Raw genomic sequence first — 15,947 nt, 5'->3', positions numbered from 1 at the left:
GCCCTTACTTCAAGGATCACGATCGTGATGGGCTAGAAGGTGGTCATGGATTATTAAGGTAATAATACTGTTGCCAGCGTTCAGCTGGCAAGGGTATGGACCCCACATTCTGCCGGACGGTGAGTCACGTGATTACTCACGTGACTCCCGTGTTCTCCCGCATCCCCTACTGCTATTGCAACACTTTCCGTTTCCATTCCCTGTATACAGCGGAAACCCGATTTTGAAGTCTTTTACAAGGTCCAGCGAGATAAAGTAGATTGTCCCAGGACGTATTTCCTCAGCTACAAAAGCCTGGATCATATAACAGCTCTTGACAGGGGGTATATGGAAGACGAGTCATGAGCAGCGGGAAACGGGCTTGGGGATAGTGATCAATGTAGCTGCAAAGGGACAAAACGTAGTATCCGGCCACACCAGCGGTCAAAGACGGCCAAAAGACAAGGAAGCACATCCACCATTGCGACCCTCCTCGCAGCTACACTTTCCCCTCGCAGGAGACGACGTCCGAGAAGTCCGCTTAGTACCTTACATAAGGCTGTGTTGGTACCATAAGTTGTGAACCCCTCGTAATTCCATCCCGACCCCCCCCCCCCCCCCTTTTCTACCTAGATTCCCATCATGATCGTCTTTAAATCGTCCAGCATTCCCACCTCTACTATTCTCGCATTCGCAGGCGTGGCCTTCTTGTACCTGCTCTACCTTCGATTGCTTCCTAAACCACTTCCCGGAATACCACACAACAAGAGTGCCACCGAGTCCCTTATGGGTGATGTCGCCTCATTCATCGCCAGCCAAAAACAGGGTGTGTCCATGTCGGGATGGATCGCCTCTCAGTGTGACGGCCTGAAGTCTCCCATCTTTCAGCTGTTGATGGGGCCCCTCTCGAAGCCTATAGTCGTCATCACCGACTTTCGCGAGGCGGAAGACATTTCAATGCGCCGAACCAAGCATTTTGACCGAGGTAACTCCCTCGGCCGCATATTCGGACATTTGTTTCCGCAGTGGCATCTCCTCATGAAGACATCAAATCCTCTCTTCAAGAAGCAGCGAAAGTGGTTACAGGATCTCATGACGCCGACCTTCCTGCATAATGTTGCCGCAGAACCCATATACCAGAGCATGCTGAAAGTTGTCGAGCTTTGGGAGCATAAGCATCGTCTCGCGCGGGATCGGCCGTTCTCGGCATTTGAGGATATCTACGCTGGAGCTCTGGATGCCGTTTTGGCGTTTTCGTTCGGGGGCAGCTTTGGGCACAGGTCGATTCCTGCGAGGATTGACCTCGTGTCCTCATCAACCGAGGTCCCACCGTCGTCTGGATCCAACGACCCTGTCGTGTTCCGTGAAGGAAAGATCAATGAAGTGGCGCAGGCGATTCTAGACTTGGCGGAAACTGCGGAGGAGACGAGCAGGTCAGTAATGCCGAAGCTCCGTTCGTGGAGCCTTCTTCAGACTGCGCGGATCAAGAAGGCCAAGATGATCAGAGACGACGTGATCACTCGAGAGATTAATAATTCCGTGAAGAAACTGCAGGGGGAGGAGCCTGTTTCATCAGCAGTGGACCATATGATATACCGGGAGAAGCTGTTTGCCGAAAAGGAAGGTCGAGAGCCCGAGTTCGACTCGATAGGAATGCATAGCGAGGTAGGACGTCATTGCCACGACTATTGCGCGGGACTCTGCTGACACCATTTTCCAACTAGATCTTTGGTTTCCTCATGGCCGGTCACGAATCTTCTGCAACGACATTCGCATGGGGCATCAAGTACATGGCCGACAAACAGCATGCCCAACAAGTGCTCCGCGAAGAGCTCCGCAAGCATCTGGTTGTCGCAACTGCTGAGAATCGTCAGCCGACATGCGAGGAGATCATCAAGACCAGCATCCCCTACCTAGACGCCACGATGGAGGAGATCCTGCGCTGTAGCGGCACAACGGCCGGCACCGAGCGGCTAGCCATGCAGGACACGACGATTCTTGGTCACCACATTCCCAAGAACACAAGTGTCATCATGGTTACTGTCGGCCAGAGCGTCACGAAACCCGCCTTCGAGATTCCCGAATCGAACCGGACCAAGTCGGCCCTTGACGCCACTAGTCGTAATCGTAGCTGGGACTCTTCCACGTATCCGCCCGCCGAGTTCGCGCCGGAGAGATGGCTCGTCCCAGGTGAGGGCCCCAATGGGATGGTGTTCGATCCTACCGCCGGACCGCACATGGTATTCGGTCTGGGTCCGAGGGCCTGCTTTGGGAGACGGCTGGCATATCTCGAGCTGCGCATGTTCACGGCGCTGTTCTTCTGGAACTTTGAGCTTCTGCAGTGCCCGCCCGAGCTTTCGAGTTATGAGTCCTACGATGGGTTGACCGTCAAGCCTAGGCAATGCTACGTGAGGTTGAGGAAGATGTTGTGAGAGTGCGACGTGAGTCCGATCATCGTTGAAGAGCCTTTCGTGGATGCGTCGACAACCGTAGCACGGGTGTCATACTCGTCTCCAGCTCTCGCCCTCATACAGCGTTCAGATTCTCATGCAAGGGCGTTGGATGAGAATTACTGTTCAATTGTAGGGATTGTAATGGTGTGTATATTGATGATAATGGTGATGTATGTGTGCGTATCTAGATACTTGTATGGGAATTCTAAAAATGAGGCTATCCCTTTATAGTAAAATTCCAGTAAATCCCTAGCCTCTAATTGGTCTAGTTCCCTGTTTTTGGTGCGTTCAGATTCTCATGCAAGGGCGTTTGATGAGAATTACTGTTCACTAACTATTCCCCAGCCAATCGCTGTGTTATTTCTACGCATTTGACACCTGTTTCGTCTATAATACAGTCCGTTGCGTTGACAGCGTCTGTTGTATTGGCAGCGTCCAGTTCTAGCCAATCAGAGGCTGGGAGAGGAGAATTTTATAGGCCTCTGATTGGCTAGGTCACTGTCAGTGCAACAGTTTCGTTAACAGTGTCTAGACACTACTAACGTAACGTAAAGGTATTAAAGCATATATCTCTATCAAAAAAGATCTAGGTAAGTAAGGAATAAGTATATATATACTTTAATATATAAAGGTCTTTATAATATTTATTTTAGAATTAATAAGCTAGAGCTGGTCTTGATATTCTAAAGGGAACATAGGTGTACAGACGTTTTTAGGTTTTGGACGCTGCTAACGCAACAGACTGTAATAGGCACCAGAACCCACATCGATACCAACGCTATTCATCACTTCTTCCCATTCTTCTCCGTACTTTATGCACCATCATGGCTACTTATTACAGCGTGGACCGGTCAAACCAGTGCAGATACAGGGAACATTCAGCTATACTGTCACGGCCGGGTCTAACGAGTCTAAACTCTTTCAGTTTCGAGTCCAGGACTCCGAGATGGACATGGAAATCATGAGCCTGGCCAAAGCAGTTCACCCGAGAATTGTTTCTGGGTGTGAGTATCACGGAACCATTGGACAATCGCGGTCACTCCACATCTACGAGATGGACAGACTTCCTGGGACTGCTTATATTATTGCGCGCAATATCTCTGCTCTCCAGCCAGCCGAAGCTGTGCTCGGATGTTTATCGCCGTGATGCAACCAGGGCTAATTGGGGAATAGTTTCTTTGCGCAGTCATGGGACAACAATCGGCCATTGCCTCCAGACAGCATCAGCACCCTGTTGAAGGACTTTCAGTCCAGGGTTGAACTTCTTGTTCCATCACTTCCGCCTCGTTTTGCGTCCAACTTGACAGAGTTCGCAAAGTGCTCCCTTCGCTCTTCTCAGGGACACTTCCTTTCGTTCTCAGTCATGGCGGCTCGTCACATCCGGGATGGGTACAGATGACGCGCACGCCGACAAAGGTGATGGCTACCCATTTGCGGGAGGCTGAATGCCAATAATTCAGGGAATGTGAGATGCGGGGTAGATCACTGAAGGAAGGCCAGCTAGAAATGAGCCGGTGCCAGAAGAAGCGTTCAAGTACATGCATGATACGCTCAAGTACGGCGCGACCAAGACTCGGCTGCAAAACGGTTATTTGCACCCGACCTTTGGATTATTTGATTAGTTTGTTAGTTCTGTGTAATAAATTTCCAGGACCAACAGTACAGTTAACATCGGTATACGTGCCAGGCGCCACAGCGATAAGAGCCAACCATATCGTTACAGGGGTGTACTATGTCCCAAACATTGCATTCATCTAAACAATAGCTGTTGTCATGCATACGCTGAGAGTGCTCGTCTGTCGCGCAGCAGACGTGTTTATCTTCTCAGGCCGTGGGAGGACCTCCACATAACGCCTGGTTTACGACCTCTTGGCACTTGCCATTTCCTAAGCCAAGGTTCCCACTTCCTACTGGGTGTTAGACAGCAACGATGATAACCCAAGCGGTCATAATGAGAGAAAGTGCAAGGTTATCGATGCCGCCTGTGTAATTGAAACATAAGACAGAAACATGGTTTATTACGATAGAGTGGTCCTTCGCCAAATCCTTATCTTTCTACTCCTGCAAAGATCCTTAGTGAGATAAAGAAGACCAGCTGCTGCCTTGAGAAAGGCTCTCAAAGGCATGAGGACAGTTTCTGCCTTAGCAGGCTGCCAGTTGACGCAGAGGTGAGCAGGAGTGAGTCTCTTGAAGGCTGCCGCGTGTCCGATCGACAACGGGTGATAGGCTCTGGTGATTTCATCCTTCCCTGGCATGAAATTTTGGGTCTTAGCGACCAGTACAGGGGATTGAACAAAGCCTATGCCCGGCGTGTGCGTCTCACCAAAAGCTGGCCATGCAACTCTTTGATCAGCTAGACTTGGAAACGGCCCATAGCTTTGAAGGCCGATGTTACATCCCTACACCCTATTACATACATGTACGAGGTGAAGCTTGTGACTGGCATATGGCATGAGTCACTGAGCGTTATTTCGGCATGTACCATAACTACGTGCTCCTGGCACCTATCATAGCTTGTAAGTTATGTTTACCCCCCTCTGCCTCCCTCCCTCTCCCCCCTTTCTTACTCTCTCATTCTCTACCTCGCCCTATTCGCCTCCTTCTTCCCCTCTCTGCTTCTAAGCTGTCCCCAGCTGGCTGATTCCAACAAGTCCGTTTCTCTCTTTCAATCATGGCTACGTCCTCCCAACCATCCGTGGAAATGCCGCCGGAACTTCGCAATGAATTTCTTTCCGGCTCAAGACTCCAATTCTCTAATGTGCTGCTTCCATAATTCTGCATAGTGGCCATTCATTTGTAGAAGGGACTTGTGAGTGCCTTAGGACTGAACATCCTTCTGCTAGCACGAAAATGCTATCGGCCGACTCGGTACTTGAAAAATCATGCCTATATAGTGAGTTTAGAACGATGTCCAAATGCTTTCTGTCAAGCGACTCACTCAATCTGTATCACAGTCATGTTAAGGAATGCCTCGCGGATGGCCTTCTGAACAGAGGCCTTGGTGTCAACATCTAGGGCACTCGTTGCCTCGTCCAACACTACAATATCTGGGTTCTGAAGGAACAGGCGTGCGATCAACAATCTTTGTCTTTGGCCGCCTGATAAGTTCCTAAGGTAGAGAATTAGTAATGAGGATAGAAACCCCTTTCGAACGGGAACTCACTGTCCATCATCTCCTATTTTTGTTCTATAACCATCCGGAAGCGACTTGATAGTTTGATGAATACACGCGCGCCGGCAAGCGTTTTTAACCTCTACGTCGGTGACATCTTGGTTGGCAAACCATCGTATATTATCCATAACGCTTTGATTGAAAAGACGCGCATTCTGGGCAACGATTCTGATGTGAGACCGAAGTCTGGAGAGAAATATCAGTTTGTAGGGGCTATAGATAGTTTGGAAGGTTTAGCTTACGATGAGATGCTGATGTCTTCGACCTTCTGGTTATTGACTTGTCTATACCTGCTGCTGGGTTCCAGAAGTCCTAGCAGTAGTTTTAGCATTGTCGACTTACTAGATCCTGATTTTCCGATAATTGAAACTTTCGTTCCTGCTGCGATCTGGAGATAGAGACCGTTCAACGTAGAATCCTTCTTCCCTTCATAGCTAAATTCGACATTTGTAAAATCTATTGCGCCACCTTGAAAGTCAAAATCTGGGCCATGTTCGACCTGGACCGGCATCTCAAGGAGACGTCTTCCACAAGTAGCTCTAAGGAGCTTTTCTAAGATGCTAGTCTTAGTTTCCTTATAATTTACTAGAGACGTAGTGATGTTTTACCAGTACCCTACAAAAGCGATAAGGTCGCTAGGGGTAGCCCTTTCGTTAAAGATGTCATTAAGGATGAGTAGTAGCCCAAAGGTAAAGGTTGAAATCTAGACCATACTAGCTGAAAATTCACCAATGTAGAAATAGATAAGATACCTATCCCACTGCTTAACCCATGCATCTACTTTTGAGCCGTGTTGCTTAATCGTGGTGGTTGTCTTGCTATAACTCGTAATCATCTCCTAGTATTAAATACTTTTACAATAATATGCTTCTATGTTTCTAAGGGAAGCATAATAGTCGTCTAGTTCTTTTAGGAGATTCTTGGCTGTACGTCTTTGGGTGATGAAGTAGCTAACCACAAGCACAAGAAGATTGAGGGCCATAAACTGCTGATGTTTTCTGATCAAAAAGGTAGCTGAAGTCGCCAGCATGATCATGTTTAGTACAACCACAAAGCAGACGTTGTCCAGTGCGTCTAACAGCCCCTTTGAATCGTTCGTGATTCGCATCATGTCTGATGTCTGGTGGATTGATTGTGTTGTGAAAAGAGAAATCGAGACTCATGGCTGTTCTATGAAATGCGCGATGGAGTTTCCCGCTGCGAAAAATCTTGACCTTTGTATACAGATAGCTTTGGAGATTCGGAATGGCGCCTGGGGTGGTCGAAGCGTAAGTGATTTTTAACCCTAGGCATAGTGGAAGAACCTCAGCGCTTCGAAGTTTCGACCTCTTTACAGCTTCTGATAGCTTGGTGACAAGATGTCTGAGGTAATAGGAGGATAAGATAGTTAATATCTTGATGGCGAAGGCAAGCAATATCGTAAAGATAATGGTGCTTTGCAACTAGGGTTCACTACCCGGCCAGAAATATTTTCCAGAAGACAGAGAACTTTTGAAGCCATGGCCACCATCCTCCCAACTCCTTCATCTCTGTATGTGCATCTTGGTCGAATTTGCCGTACTTGCGGTTGGCTTCGGTGTTGGTTTCTGCGAAAGGGGCAGAATCGTCGCGTTTCTCGCCTTCTGGTATGGTCTTAAGATCTCCTGACCTTGCTCTCACCCTGGAATTATGCAAAATAAGTGCTGTGAGATCGAGGATTTTGGTGGCAGTGACTAGAAGACTGGTGAAGAAATGTTGGATAGAGTGATACTTGGTGGCTAGCAACGTTCTCTCTCTGATGATTCCTAACTAAATATTGATGAACTAAAAGCCTAAGAAGACATCTGAGAGTATCTTTGGTCCTGTGTAGTAAAGACTCTCTAGCTGTACAGCGTACGCTAGGGTAAAGATGATTGAAGAAGAAAGAGGTAAGGCATCTGAGAGCCTGGAATGTTTCGCTGCTTCTACAAAAGCGGGGACAGCCTCGAATATGTATTCCGAGGAGAAAACCCAAGAGTGATCTTAGGCTAAGAGTGGAGGAAGTAGCTGCGTTGATGAACATACGAGGCTGTTTGAACAGGGGCGGTAACAGCGAAGAAAACGAAAGTAGGGCAGCGCACAAAGCGCACAGTATGTCGAAATGCCCATTCATATTGCAGAAAGGGCCGATGAAGATTTGAATGGGGCAAGAGAATGAATGAGAAACAGTCAGTATCATGAGCGGCAGCTGTGTGGACGTACTTTAACAGACAGCAAGGCTTTAGGTTTTGGTCTGTTCCAACATGAAGCTTCATAGTCGTTGCCCGGGAAGAGGCGTGGCATCAGGGGAGCAGTCTACGGAAGGCAAAACAAGCTATTCCTCAATTTCCACCATTCCGCCAAGCAAGCAACTCTGTGGATGTGGTAGTGGGAGATGAACGACAGTTGCCAATGGTTGGCCAAGTCGTCGACAGTGACGGTACTAGGTTGGCGTTGGCTTCAACGTGGCTGGTCCTTTCACATCCATGAACCCTTGGGCATATGCGACGGGCCTTTTGGTGGTATCCGCATGCAGGGGCCAGGTTTCCCTCCAAGGAAATGGCTCTGCAGTCATGTCTCGCAATGATTACATCTCAGCGTATTGGTGTACAACGCCAAGCACCCCTCGGTGCATTTATCCACCCACCTGGCATCTGCTGTATACCAAGTTGGGTGTCCAGGGCTGGCAATTCTGTGGTATGTCTAGGAGGGGGGGGGGGGGGGGGGGGGGGGGGGACAAAGGAAGCGTCTAGTCTGGATTCACGTTGCCAACACGATGAGGTACGTAGTGTACACACGCCCTGCTCCGATTATCAGAGCGCCGTTGGCGTGCCTGGGGGACTAGGGATCAAGGATAGCTTCTTTCTGGACTCAATACAAGAGGAAGGGTGTCTTTTCCGATGATCTGCGCTATTGTCGTATTGCAGGGGTATCGTGTCCAGATACATTGGTCCGGAGACATCCATATGACAAACATCATGTCGATGGCTATCCCGCGATTGGTCGCAGGTCTCTCCTGGAAATAAATGCCATTCAAGATTAGATTGTTCTAACAATAGGTCGGATGGCGGACACCGGCAGTGCTGGAGGCGGAATCATCATCTAAACCGCGAGACCTTATTAAAGCCGGCATCGGCTGTTGTACACGAAAAGAAAAAGGAGACAAAATGAGAACAGATGGAGTTTTATGTCAAGAGATACCATACCACCCAGGAGGCAGTCGTCGTCATCTCCACTACGAACGCGCGCGGCACACGTTCCTAACGGTTTGGATGCGCCCCAGGTCCGTCCTGATCCTGGGCGGCAGCTTTTCGAACTGCGACTTGGGCATGCCGCGGCGGGCGGCGGCGGCTTCGCGGAAGGGCTGGCGCGAGAGGCCGCCGCCGAGGAAGAAGCCCATCATGGTCATCAGGGCGTTCTTTGGATCGTCGACGAGCTCGTACAGCGTCAGGGCGGCGGTGACGGCCTCGCCCACGACGCGGAGGGCGACGGCGATGGCGACGCGGCCCAGGCTGCTGGCCACCTGTCCGGCCGCGGGGATCATCATGAGGACCATGTTGAGCCAGAAGAGGATGTTCTGCTTGCGCTCGCGCTCAATGATGTCCTCGCCCGCCTTGGCGATCTGGCGCATGTTGTCGACGGCGTCGGTCAGGAGCATGGCCGGCAGGGCCGCGGTGGCCAGCATGTCGGTGGAGCTGGCCTCGTACAGGTTCCACTGGGCGAACCCGAGGGACACGGTGGCGCGGTCGTAGATGTTCTTGAACGTGTCGTAAGACTTGCTGACGCTGTCCTTGGGGTCGTCCATGGCCGCGCCCGGCTTCATCGTCGGGAAGTTGTGCCAGTAGACGGATGACTTCTTGAAGCACTCGGTCGAGGTGTCCGGCGACGTCCTGTCGCCTGCGACGCCTTCGCAGCCCTTTCCAAAGTACGCAAGCCGCTCCCCAATGTTGACCCAGTCCTGTGGGATGCCGTACGCGGCCATCAGGCCCTCCCAGAAGCCCTGCTCGTTCTTGAGCGTGTAGGTCGTCTCGACGGGGACCGACAGCTGCTCACGTAAGTTGTTTGATATGGACGCAGGGCAGTCGACGGTAGTTGTCTTCTTGGTGGTGCCGGGCTTGCAGTCGGTGGAAAAGTCGCACATGGGGTTCGTGCACGCCGCATGATTCTGGCAACCTCTGCAGCAGATGACGGTCCGAGTCTCGGTACAGGTCCAGTTGCCCGAGGCCTGGGCCCCCTCCATGAACTTGTTGATCTGGTCTGGGACTTGTTGCAAGACTGACCTTTGATAGGCCTTGAACTTGTCGTCGTACCCGTCCCTCAAGATGCTGTTATAGTCAGAAAGGGCAGTGCCGAGGGTGTTGAGCTGCGTCTGAAGGAGGTACTTGTCGAGACAGTGTTGCGGGATGCTCGACTTGGACTTTTCGACATTCTCCAGCGTGTCGTATTTGGATGGGCAAGGTGGGAGCATTGTGCCCAGGATAACCTGGTCTGCCAGGTCGTTGTCGACATTTCCGCTGTTTACAAGTTAGCACTTGGGATGTCCGGCTTCATGGTGGGACACAAATGGACAATGTGGCGCCGCTGTGAGACTCACGATCCGGAAGAAGACAGCAGCCATGCGTTAATGACGGAGGTGAACGGATGTTCGTTGGTGTTGATGTTGTCCTTGGCCGGAATGGGATCGGACCCCTCTGCGTCAATCATGTTGGCTGACCCAATGGTATAGAGGTTATAGAACCAGATCTGTCCGCTCTCTTCCACGTGGACGAGATGCTTCTGGCAGGTTTGCGTGTCGATGCAGTCCTGCGTGTAGTCGTCGAACCAGTTATACAACCCCGCGCCAAAGATATGAACGTTGGTTGACCCTGAAATCATCAATGCCCAGGCAGCTACGCAGTGCGGCTCCGACTCTGGGCACTCGCTGAAGTCGGGATCCCCGTTGAAGAGCCCGACCTGGTCCGTGAACGGGGCAGGCGCCTTGGGCTTTGGCAGGTAGTACGGGCTTTCTGTTTGAATCTGGTTCGACATGATTGTTAGGCCTACAAGTCTCTAATGATAGAAGGAAGGGCTTGGAAGACTTGGGCCAAACGCCGGCACTTACGTTGCCCATAAACACGTCCTGTGCTTCCAAGAGGAGATACTGATAAAAAACGCAATGCTCCGACGCGGTTCCGTAGAGCCAGACAGGGCCGCCCTTGCTTTCGATCAAGATGCTACGAGCGACGTAGATATCGATCTGGGTCTGTGCCGGGCCGCTGTCAAAGTCGTGGTCCGCCACCCACGCCCACACATTCTCCAGATAGCCCGACGAGCCCCCAGTCATATGGAGCAACATGGACCCGGCAACGCATTTCGGATTGATAGTACCAGTGAGCTTGGGGCAGTCGGCAGCAGTCAGGCCGGTACCCATCGCTCCGCCGATGCGGAAGTGCGAGTCCCACATGGCAGCAGAGCCCTGCAGGTCTTGGGCCATGTTCCACTCCATCAGAACTGCGCCTGGTGTAGGGCCCTTTGTGGTGAAGACGAGATCCTGGATCTCGACGCTCCCCTTTTCGCCCCAGTCCCCGACCTGCACCATAGTGTATGGGGAATCAGCGTCGCTGTAAGACTCTCCGTTGGCGACGATTTGGGCCCAACACTCGCCTACAATCACGGACCCGACCGGAATCTGACGAGTAACGGGGCTAGTTAGCACCATATAAACGAATGGAGTTGGGGAGTCAGGAAAGCCTTACTTGCAGAGTGAATTTCACAAGGTACGACCCGAAGGGGATGTACAGCGGACGACGTGTGGCAGCTGCTAACGCGAGATTAATTGATAAAGCAAAAGTGTCGTCCGTAACGCCGTCACCTTTTGCGAGGGTGCCGGCATTGATGAAGTCGCTGGCGACAAGGTTCTCATACTGGGGCTTTTGGCGCCTATAGTATGCGCCGCCCTTCATGAGCGAGCCTTCCGTTGGGTGCAGAGCCGACAGCGGCCCGCTCTGGTATGTGCCACTGGGGTTCTTCTCGTCGTAAACCTTGCCGACGACCCAGGATCGAATGACGCGGCTGCCGCCCTCGAGCTGGGCGCCATCCGTTTCGTGATCCACGGCCTTACCGACGCCGAAGACCTCGACGTTGTCCAACGTAATAGTAAACTTCTCGGAGGGGGTGTTCCCGACGGGCGTGGAAACTGAGATACCCTTACTCATGCCCAGCAAGAGCGAGTCCATGACGATGATGGAGCCGCCCCTGAAGTCCCCGGACATGCGGATTCCGTTTTCGGTAGTGCTCATCAGAAGACCCTTCCAGGTCCAGCCCCAGTCCCAGAGCATGTCGATTCCGGTGCGGCAGCCGACGAAGACCATGTTGATGGACGTGAACTGCTGGTTTCCACCTGTTGTGACCGGGTGTCAGTAGTGTGAATATAGGGTTAGAGCGTTTGGTCCCAGTAATTGGTCGTCCCAGTAGCCACTTACATCGAATGCCAATCTCGCCATTAAAGAAGGTCATATCGCCCATGAAACCACCACTCCCGTTTTCTGCGACTATGCTAGTGTAAGTCAAGGCGGGAAGCTAGCCCTTTTTTTCTTTTTTTCTTTTTTTTTTTTTCAAAAGCCGGGAGAACTTACAGATACCCATATGGTGCTTGTCGGTAGACGGTGACTGGTAGAAGTCGACATTCTGGATGCTAGTAGCCTGGGCCACTTGCCAGTGGAGACCGGCAACGTCGTCCATGTCTGCGTCTTGGACGTCCACTATGAAATTGCGGAGCTGACGAAGAAAGTTGTTCTGTCCTTTGCCATCAGAAGCTGCCAGCCAAGATGACTAGAATGGAGACTCACCTGGTTGATGTACCACTGCTCCGCGCCTCCATTGCCGCCCGTGTACTCGTCCACAGAGATGACGCCGAGGCCGGTAAAAGACTTGGCCGCCTTGATAATAGGCCGGACATTCGCCTGCGTTCCGAGTTCCGGTTGTGGTTAGCATGCCAGTCCGATCCAGACCTAGGGTTTCATTTCATCGGGGGCAACAAGGCTCTCGAACTCACGTTTCCAATCATCTGAGTGTTGTAGTAGGCAGTGATGGGCGTGCTGACGAGGTAGGTGCCCGAGGGAAAGTAGACGATGGCCGGCTTGACCGTGGAGGCGCCGCAGTTGTTGCCACAGCGGTTCTGGTCGCTCATGGCTCTGTTGATGGCCTCGGTGTCGTCCGTCTTACCGTCGCCCTTGGCGCCGTAGTCCTTGACGTTGCGGAACACCTTGTACCCGTCGTTGGCGGAACCGCCGAAGGGGACCTTGCCCGTGTGGCTGATGTCCTCCATCCAGAAGGTCGACAGAGCCCTCTTGCCGAGGCTGCCGGCAGCAGCGCCAGCCCTGGCGTCAGCCCCGGTTGGACCAAACATGTGCTCTTTGAGCTGCCTGATGTCGTCGGGAAGAGGCGGGTACTCCACGGGGACATTATGGGCATAATCTGCCTCGGCAACAATGGCGGCAGCAACGGCGATGGTCTCGTTGATGGCAAAGGCAGCGATATCATCTGCGCGGGCGCGCAAGCCGGCTGCGCCGGACCCATGCTTGGCCCAGTACGCGTTTGTGCGTGGATTGGCGAAGCGCTCCTTGTTTCGGGCGCTGGCCTCCTGTTGGGCCTTGCGTACAAGCGACCTGGCTTCCAGGACGGTCGAGTTGGCACTTGTCGAGTTGCCCGCCGTCTGGAGCTGACGCCTGTGCCGCGGCACGAAGGGTGGCGCGGGCGGCGCTGGCGATGTGGGATGCAAGTCCCGTTTCAGAGGTGAGCGTTCCTCCAGTTCCCCAGAAGTCGTGCTCAAGAGGGAGACTTTGGCTTGTTCGGCTGATACCAGGACCCTCTGAAGCTCGGCGCTATCGAGGTCTGGATGGCTGGACTTCCATTGGTTGACAAAGTCATCTATGAAGGTTGAGATGTTGGCAGGACCTGGAACGAATCAAGTCAGTTCACCACCAAAGGTACTACCAGATGCGAGAGGAGGGAGGGTGTACTTGTGCCGACCGCCACAGGCTGGGAGGTAGGGCCAGCCAGTGGCGAAGAGCTTGCGCCCAGAGCTGCTACCAGCAGCCATAAACAGGAAGACTTGACGAACATGGTGATCAGATGACCTTTTTTTTTTTCTGAGAGAGTGTGTGTAAAAGGGAGAGGACGGCGGCGGTCGCCAAAGTCAAACGAAAAGAGTGAGTTGATGCCAAAGCGCTGGAGGAACAAACTGAGTGAGACGAGACGGGAGAATTAAGCGTCCAGCGTCCACGGGATAAAAGGCCTCGAGATAGACAGCTGTAAGCTTACCGCTCAGTAACTCGTATCTTATCTACTCTGTAGATGCATATTGCAGTCAATGGGTGTAAGTGATAGCCAGGGTAGGTTCCTGCATTCATGCATACCGCGTGCGGCCGCGTGGGTATCCTCGTAAGGAACTTATGATATGCTAAGAGATGAAAATGAGATAAGCTCAGATCCCTGGGAGCGGCCCCCTCTACAGTACTAGGTCAAAAGTCTGGCAACACCAATAAGGATCACATGATGTTGGCCCCATAGTTTCTAAGGGTGAGCGAAACCATACCGGTAGTCATCTCACTGATGCTACATGTGCAAATAGATGCGTGAAGATGGTGGCCTTAGGCAAAGAGAGGGAAAAGTACAGGGTGACAGGGGTAAGTAAAATACCCCTATAATGTTACCCCCTATAACCGACATCATGATAGGGGGGGAATATTCACCAAAAGTGATGTTCTGCAGTAGGGGGGTGGACGTTAGTTACCTAACCGGGGTATTTAACTTCGGTCTAGTACTATTTAGGCTAGAAAAGAGGATTCCTGGCTGATTGATTGGCCGAACGCCATGTGACCCTTATTGGTGCTGCTAGACTTTTGACCTGGTACTGTATCCATACCTACTCGTGCCCGCCCCACCAAACACGGTTAGGCCCCCACAGGCGTGCTTACATGGTACATACCTGAAGTAGGGGACTTTTGGGGGTCGCGCGGAGACACTTCCTCATCTAGAAGCAGCGCAACCACCCAACAACAATCAGGCTATTCACAAGGCAGCCATCATCTAGCATCGTGAATGGGATGCCAGTTTGGGCTCCTCGTACAGCCCTTCGTGGGCCCCACCTTCAGCCCTGCTCCAGGCACACCCGAGCTCACAACTCCGAAGCGGTTCGGTCAGAGCCCCGCCTTCCCGCGTGGGGCCCGGGTGCGCACGAGCTCATTTCCGGCACGGACACCGTTCACGTCAACCTCGTTACTAAATAGGCTAGAGTGAGTGGCCTCAAACTAGTTCTGTAATACCAGGTGCTTGACATGGAAGTATTGTAGGTTTTTGTTCGGGGGGCCAACAAAGGACGAATAATTACAGGATTTTGCTTCCCTTTCTGTTAGTATCACAGGGATCGCAATCAAGGTAGCCGCAATAGTATCAATTGACTATTGGTAGCTAGGTGAAGATGATAATGGAAAAGAGAAGAGGTTGCTGCCGTGGGTATTTATGGTGGTGTAAGTGAGCCGCCAGGGTGAGTCACGTGATAGTAAATCACATAACTATAGATTAGCTCTACTATTAAACAGTTAAATATCTTAATACTAGTAACTTTCTAAAGTAAAGGAAAATCGCTATAAATAGCCTAGATACTGCCTAGCAGCTAAAAAGCTTAAAAACGTAATAAAAATTAAAAGCCTAAAAGTATTTAATACTTTTTGTCTATATAATCTGTTATATAGCTTAAGAAACTTATCCCTCTATACTAATCTAAACTATCCTATTTCTAACTAGTTATTCTAGCACCTTATTAGGTAATAATTTAGTAAATCTATTAGTAAGATTATTATTACTTTATATTTATTATACCTTATAGACCTTATATTACTTATATAACTACTAAAAGGCTATAATATTAATTATAAGCTTTTTCTTTTTTATAGTCTTAAGCTTAATAAGGCACTTATAAAGTAAGTATAAGTTAGTATAAAGGATTATTAGTATATATAGTAGCTTAAGGTAGTTAGTAATTATTATAATAGTTATACTAAGTATATAAGTAATATTAGTGCTAGTAACTATACTATAGATCTTAGAGGCTAGTACACTTTAAGTAACTTACTTATACTTTATTAAGCTAAAGTAAATAATATTACTAGTTATAGTAAATTTATTACTTATAGTAGTACTTATAGGTGCCTTATTAGTAAGAATAATAATAAATCCTAGCTATAAAGTAAAGTCCTTATTATTTATAAATAATCTATTTATAAAAATAAAAAGCTTTATAAATTTAAAGGTTAAGTAAATAAAATAACAGACTATAGTTAAAGTTATTTATTTATTATATAATA

The 15,947-nt window shown here is 50.3% G+C and overlaps 3 protein-coding genes across 3 annotated transcripts; 1 reads left to right on the top strand and 2 right to left on the bottom strand.

Moving 5' to 3' along the window:
• Positions 1-621: 621 nt before the first annotated feature.
• On the top strand, positions 622-2,411 carry GLRG_10366 (cytochrome P450 monooxygenase; the record flags this gene model as incomplete). The annotated part of the gene is made up of 2 exons (XM_008101051.1): positions 622-1,644; positions 1,704-2,411. 2 exons carry the CDS (start codon positions 622-624, stop codon positions 2,409-2,411), a joined length of 1,731 nt encoding a protein of 576 aa, XP_008099242.1.
• Positions 2,412-5,190: 2,779 nt separating this feature from the next.
• Positions 5,191-6,328, bottom strand: GLRG_10365 (ABC transporter). The gene is made up of 3 exons (XM_008101050.1): positions 5,846-6,328; positions 5,373-5,789; positions 5,191-5,271 (listed from the first exon to the last, which is right to left on the bottom strand). The coding sequence occupies exons 1-2, from the start codon at positions 6,113-6,115 to the stop codon at positions 5,592-5,594; spliced, it is 468 nt and encodes a 155-aa protein (XP_008099241.1). The 5' UTR covers positions 6,116-6,328; the 3' UTR covers positions 5,191-5,271; positions 5,373-5,591.
• A 2,508-nt stretch (positions 6,329-8,836) lies between these two features.
• Positions 8,837-13,704, bottom strand: GLRG_10364 (exo-1,3-beta-D-glucanase; the record flags this gene model as incomplete). The annotated part of the gene is made up of 9 exons (XM_008101049.1): positions 8,837-10,115; positions 10,196-10,617; positions 10,703-11,269; positions 11,337-11,980; positions 12,063-12,131; positions 12,216-12,375; positions 12,429-12,542; positions 12,635-13,536; positions 13,602-13,704. The coding sequence occupies 9 exons, from the start codon at positions 13,702-13,704 to the stop codon at positions 8,837-8,839; spliced, it is 4,260 nt and encodes a 1,419-aa protein (XP_008099240.1).
• Positions 13,705-15,947: the final 2,243 nt, after the last annotated feature.

This window comes from Colletotrichum graminicola (assembly GCF_000149035.1).
Source record: "Colletotrichum graminicola M1.001 genomic scaffold supercont1.59, whole genome shotgun sequence".
In the NCBI taxonomy this organism is placed as follows: Eukaryota; Fungi; Ascomycota; class Sordariomycetes; order Glomerellales; family Glomerellaceae; genus Colletotrichum; species Colletotrichum graminicola.
The sequence above is the reverse complement of the archived record's forward strand: the minus strand, read 5'-3'. Positions and strand labels throughout refer to the sequence as shown.

Coding starts and splice junctions, on each gene's coding strand:
- GLRG_10365 (XM_008101050.1), bottom strand. CDS start 6,115: ATGCCGGTCCAGGTCGAACATGGCCCAGATTTTGACTTTCAAGGTGGC. Junction 5,790..5,845: donor AAGACATCAGCATCTCATCG/TAAGCTAAACCT, acceptor TTTCTCTCCAGA/CTTCGGTCTCACATCAGAAT.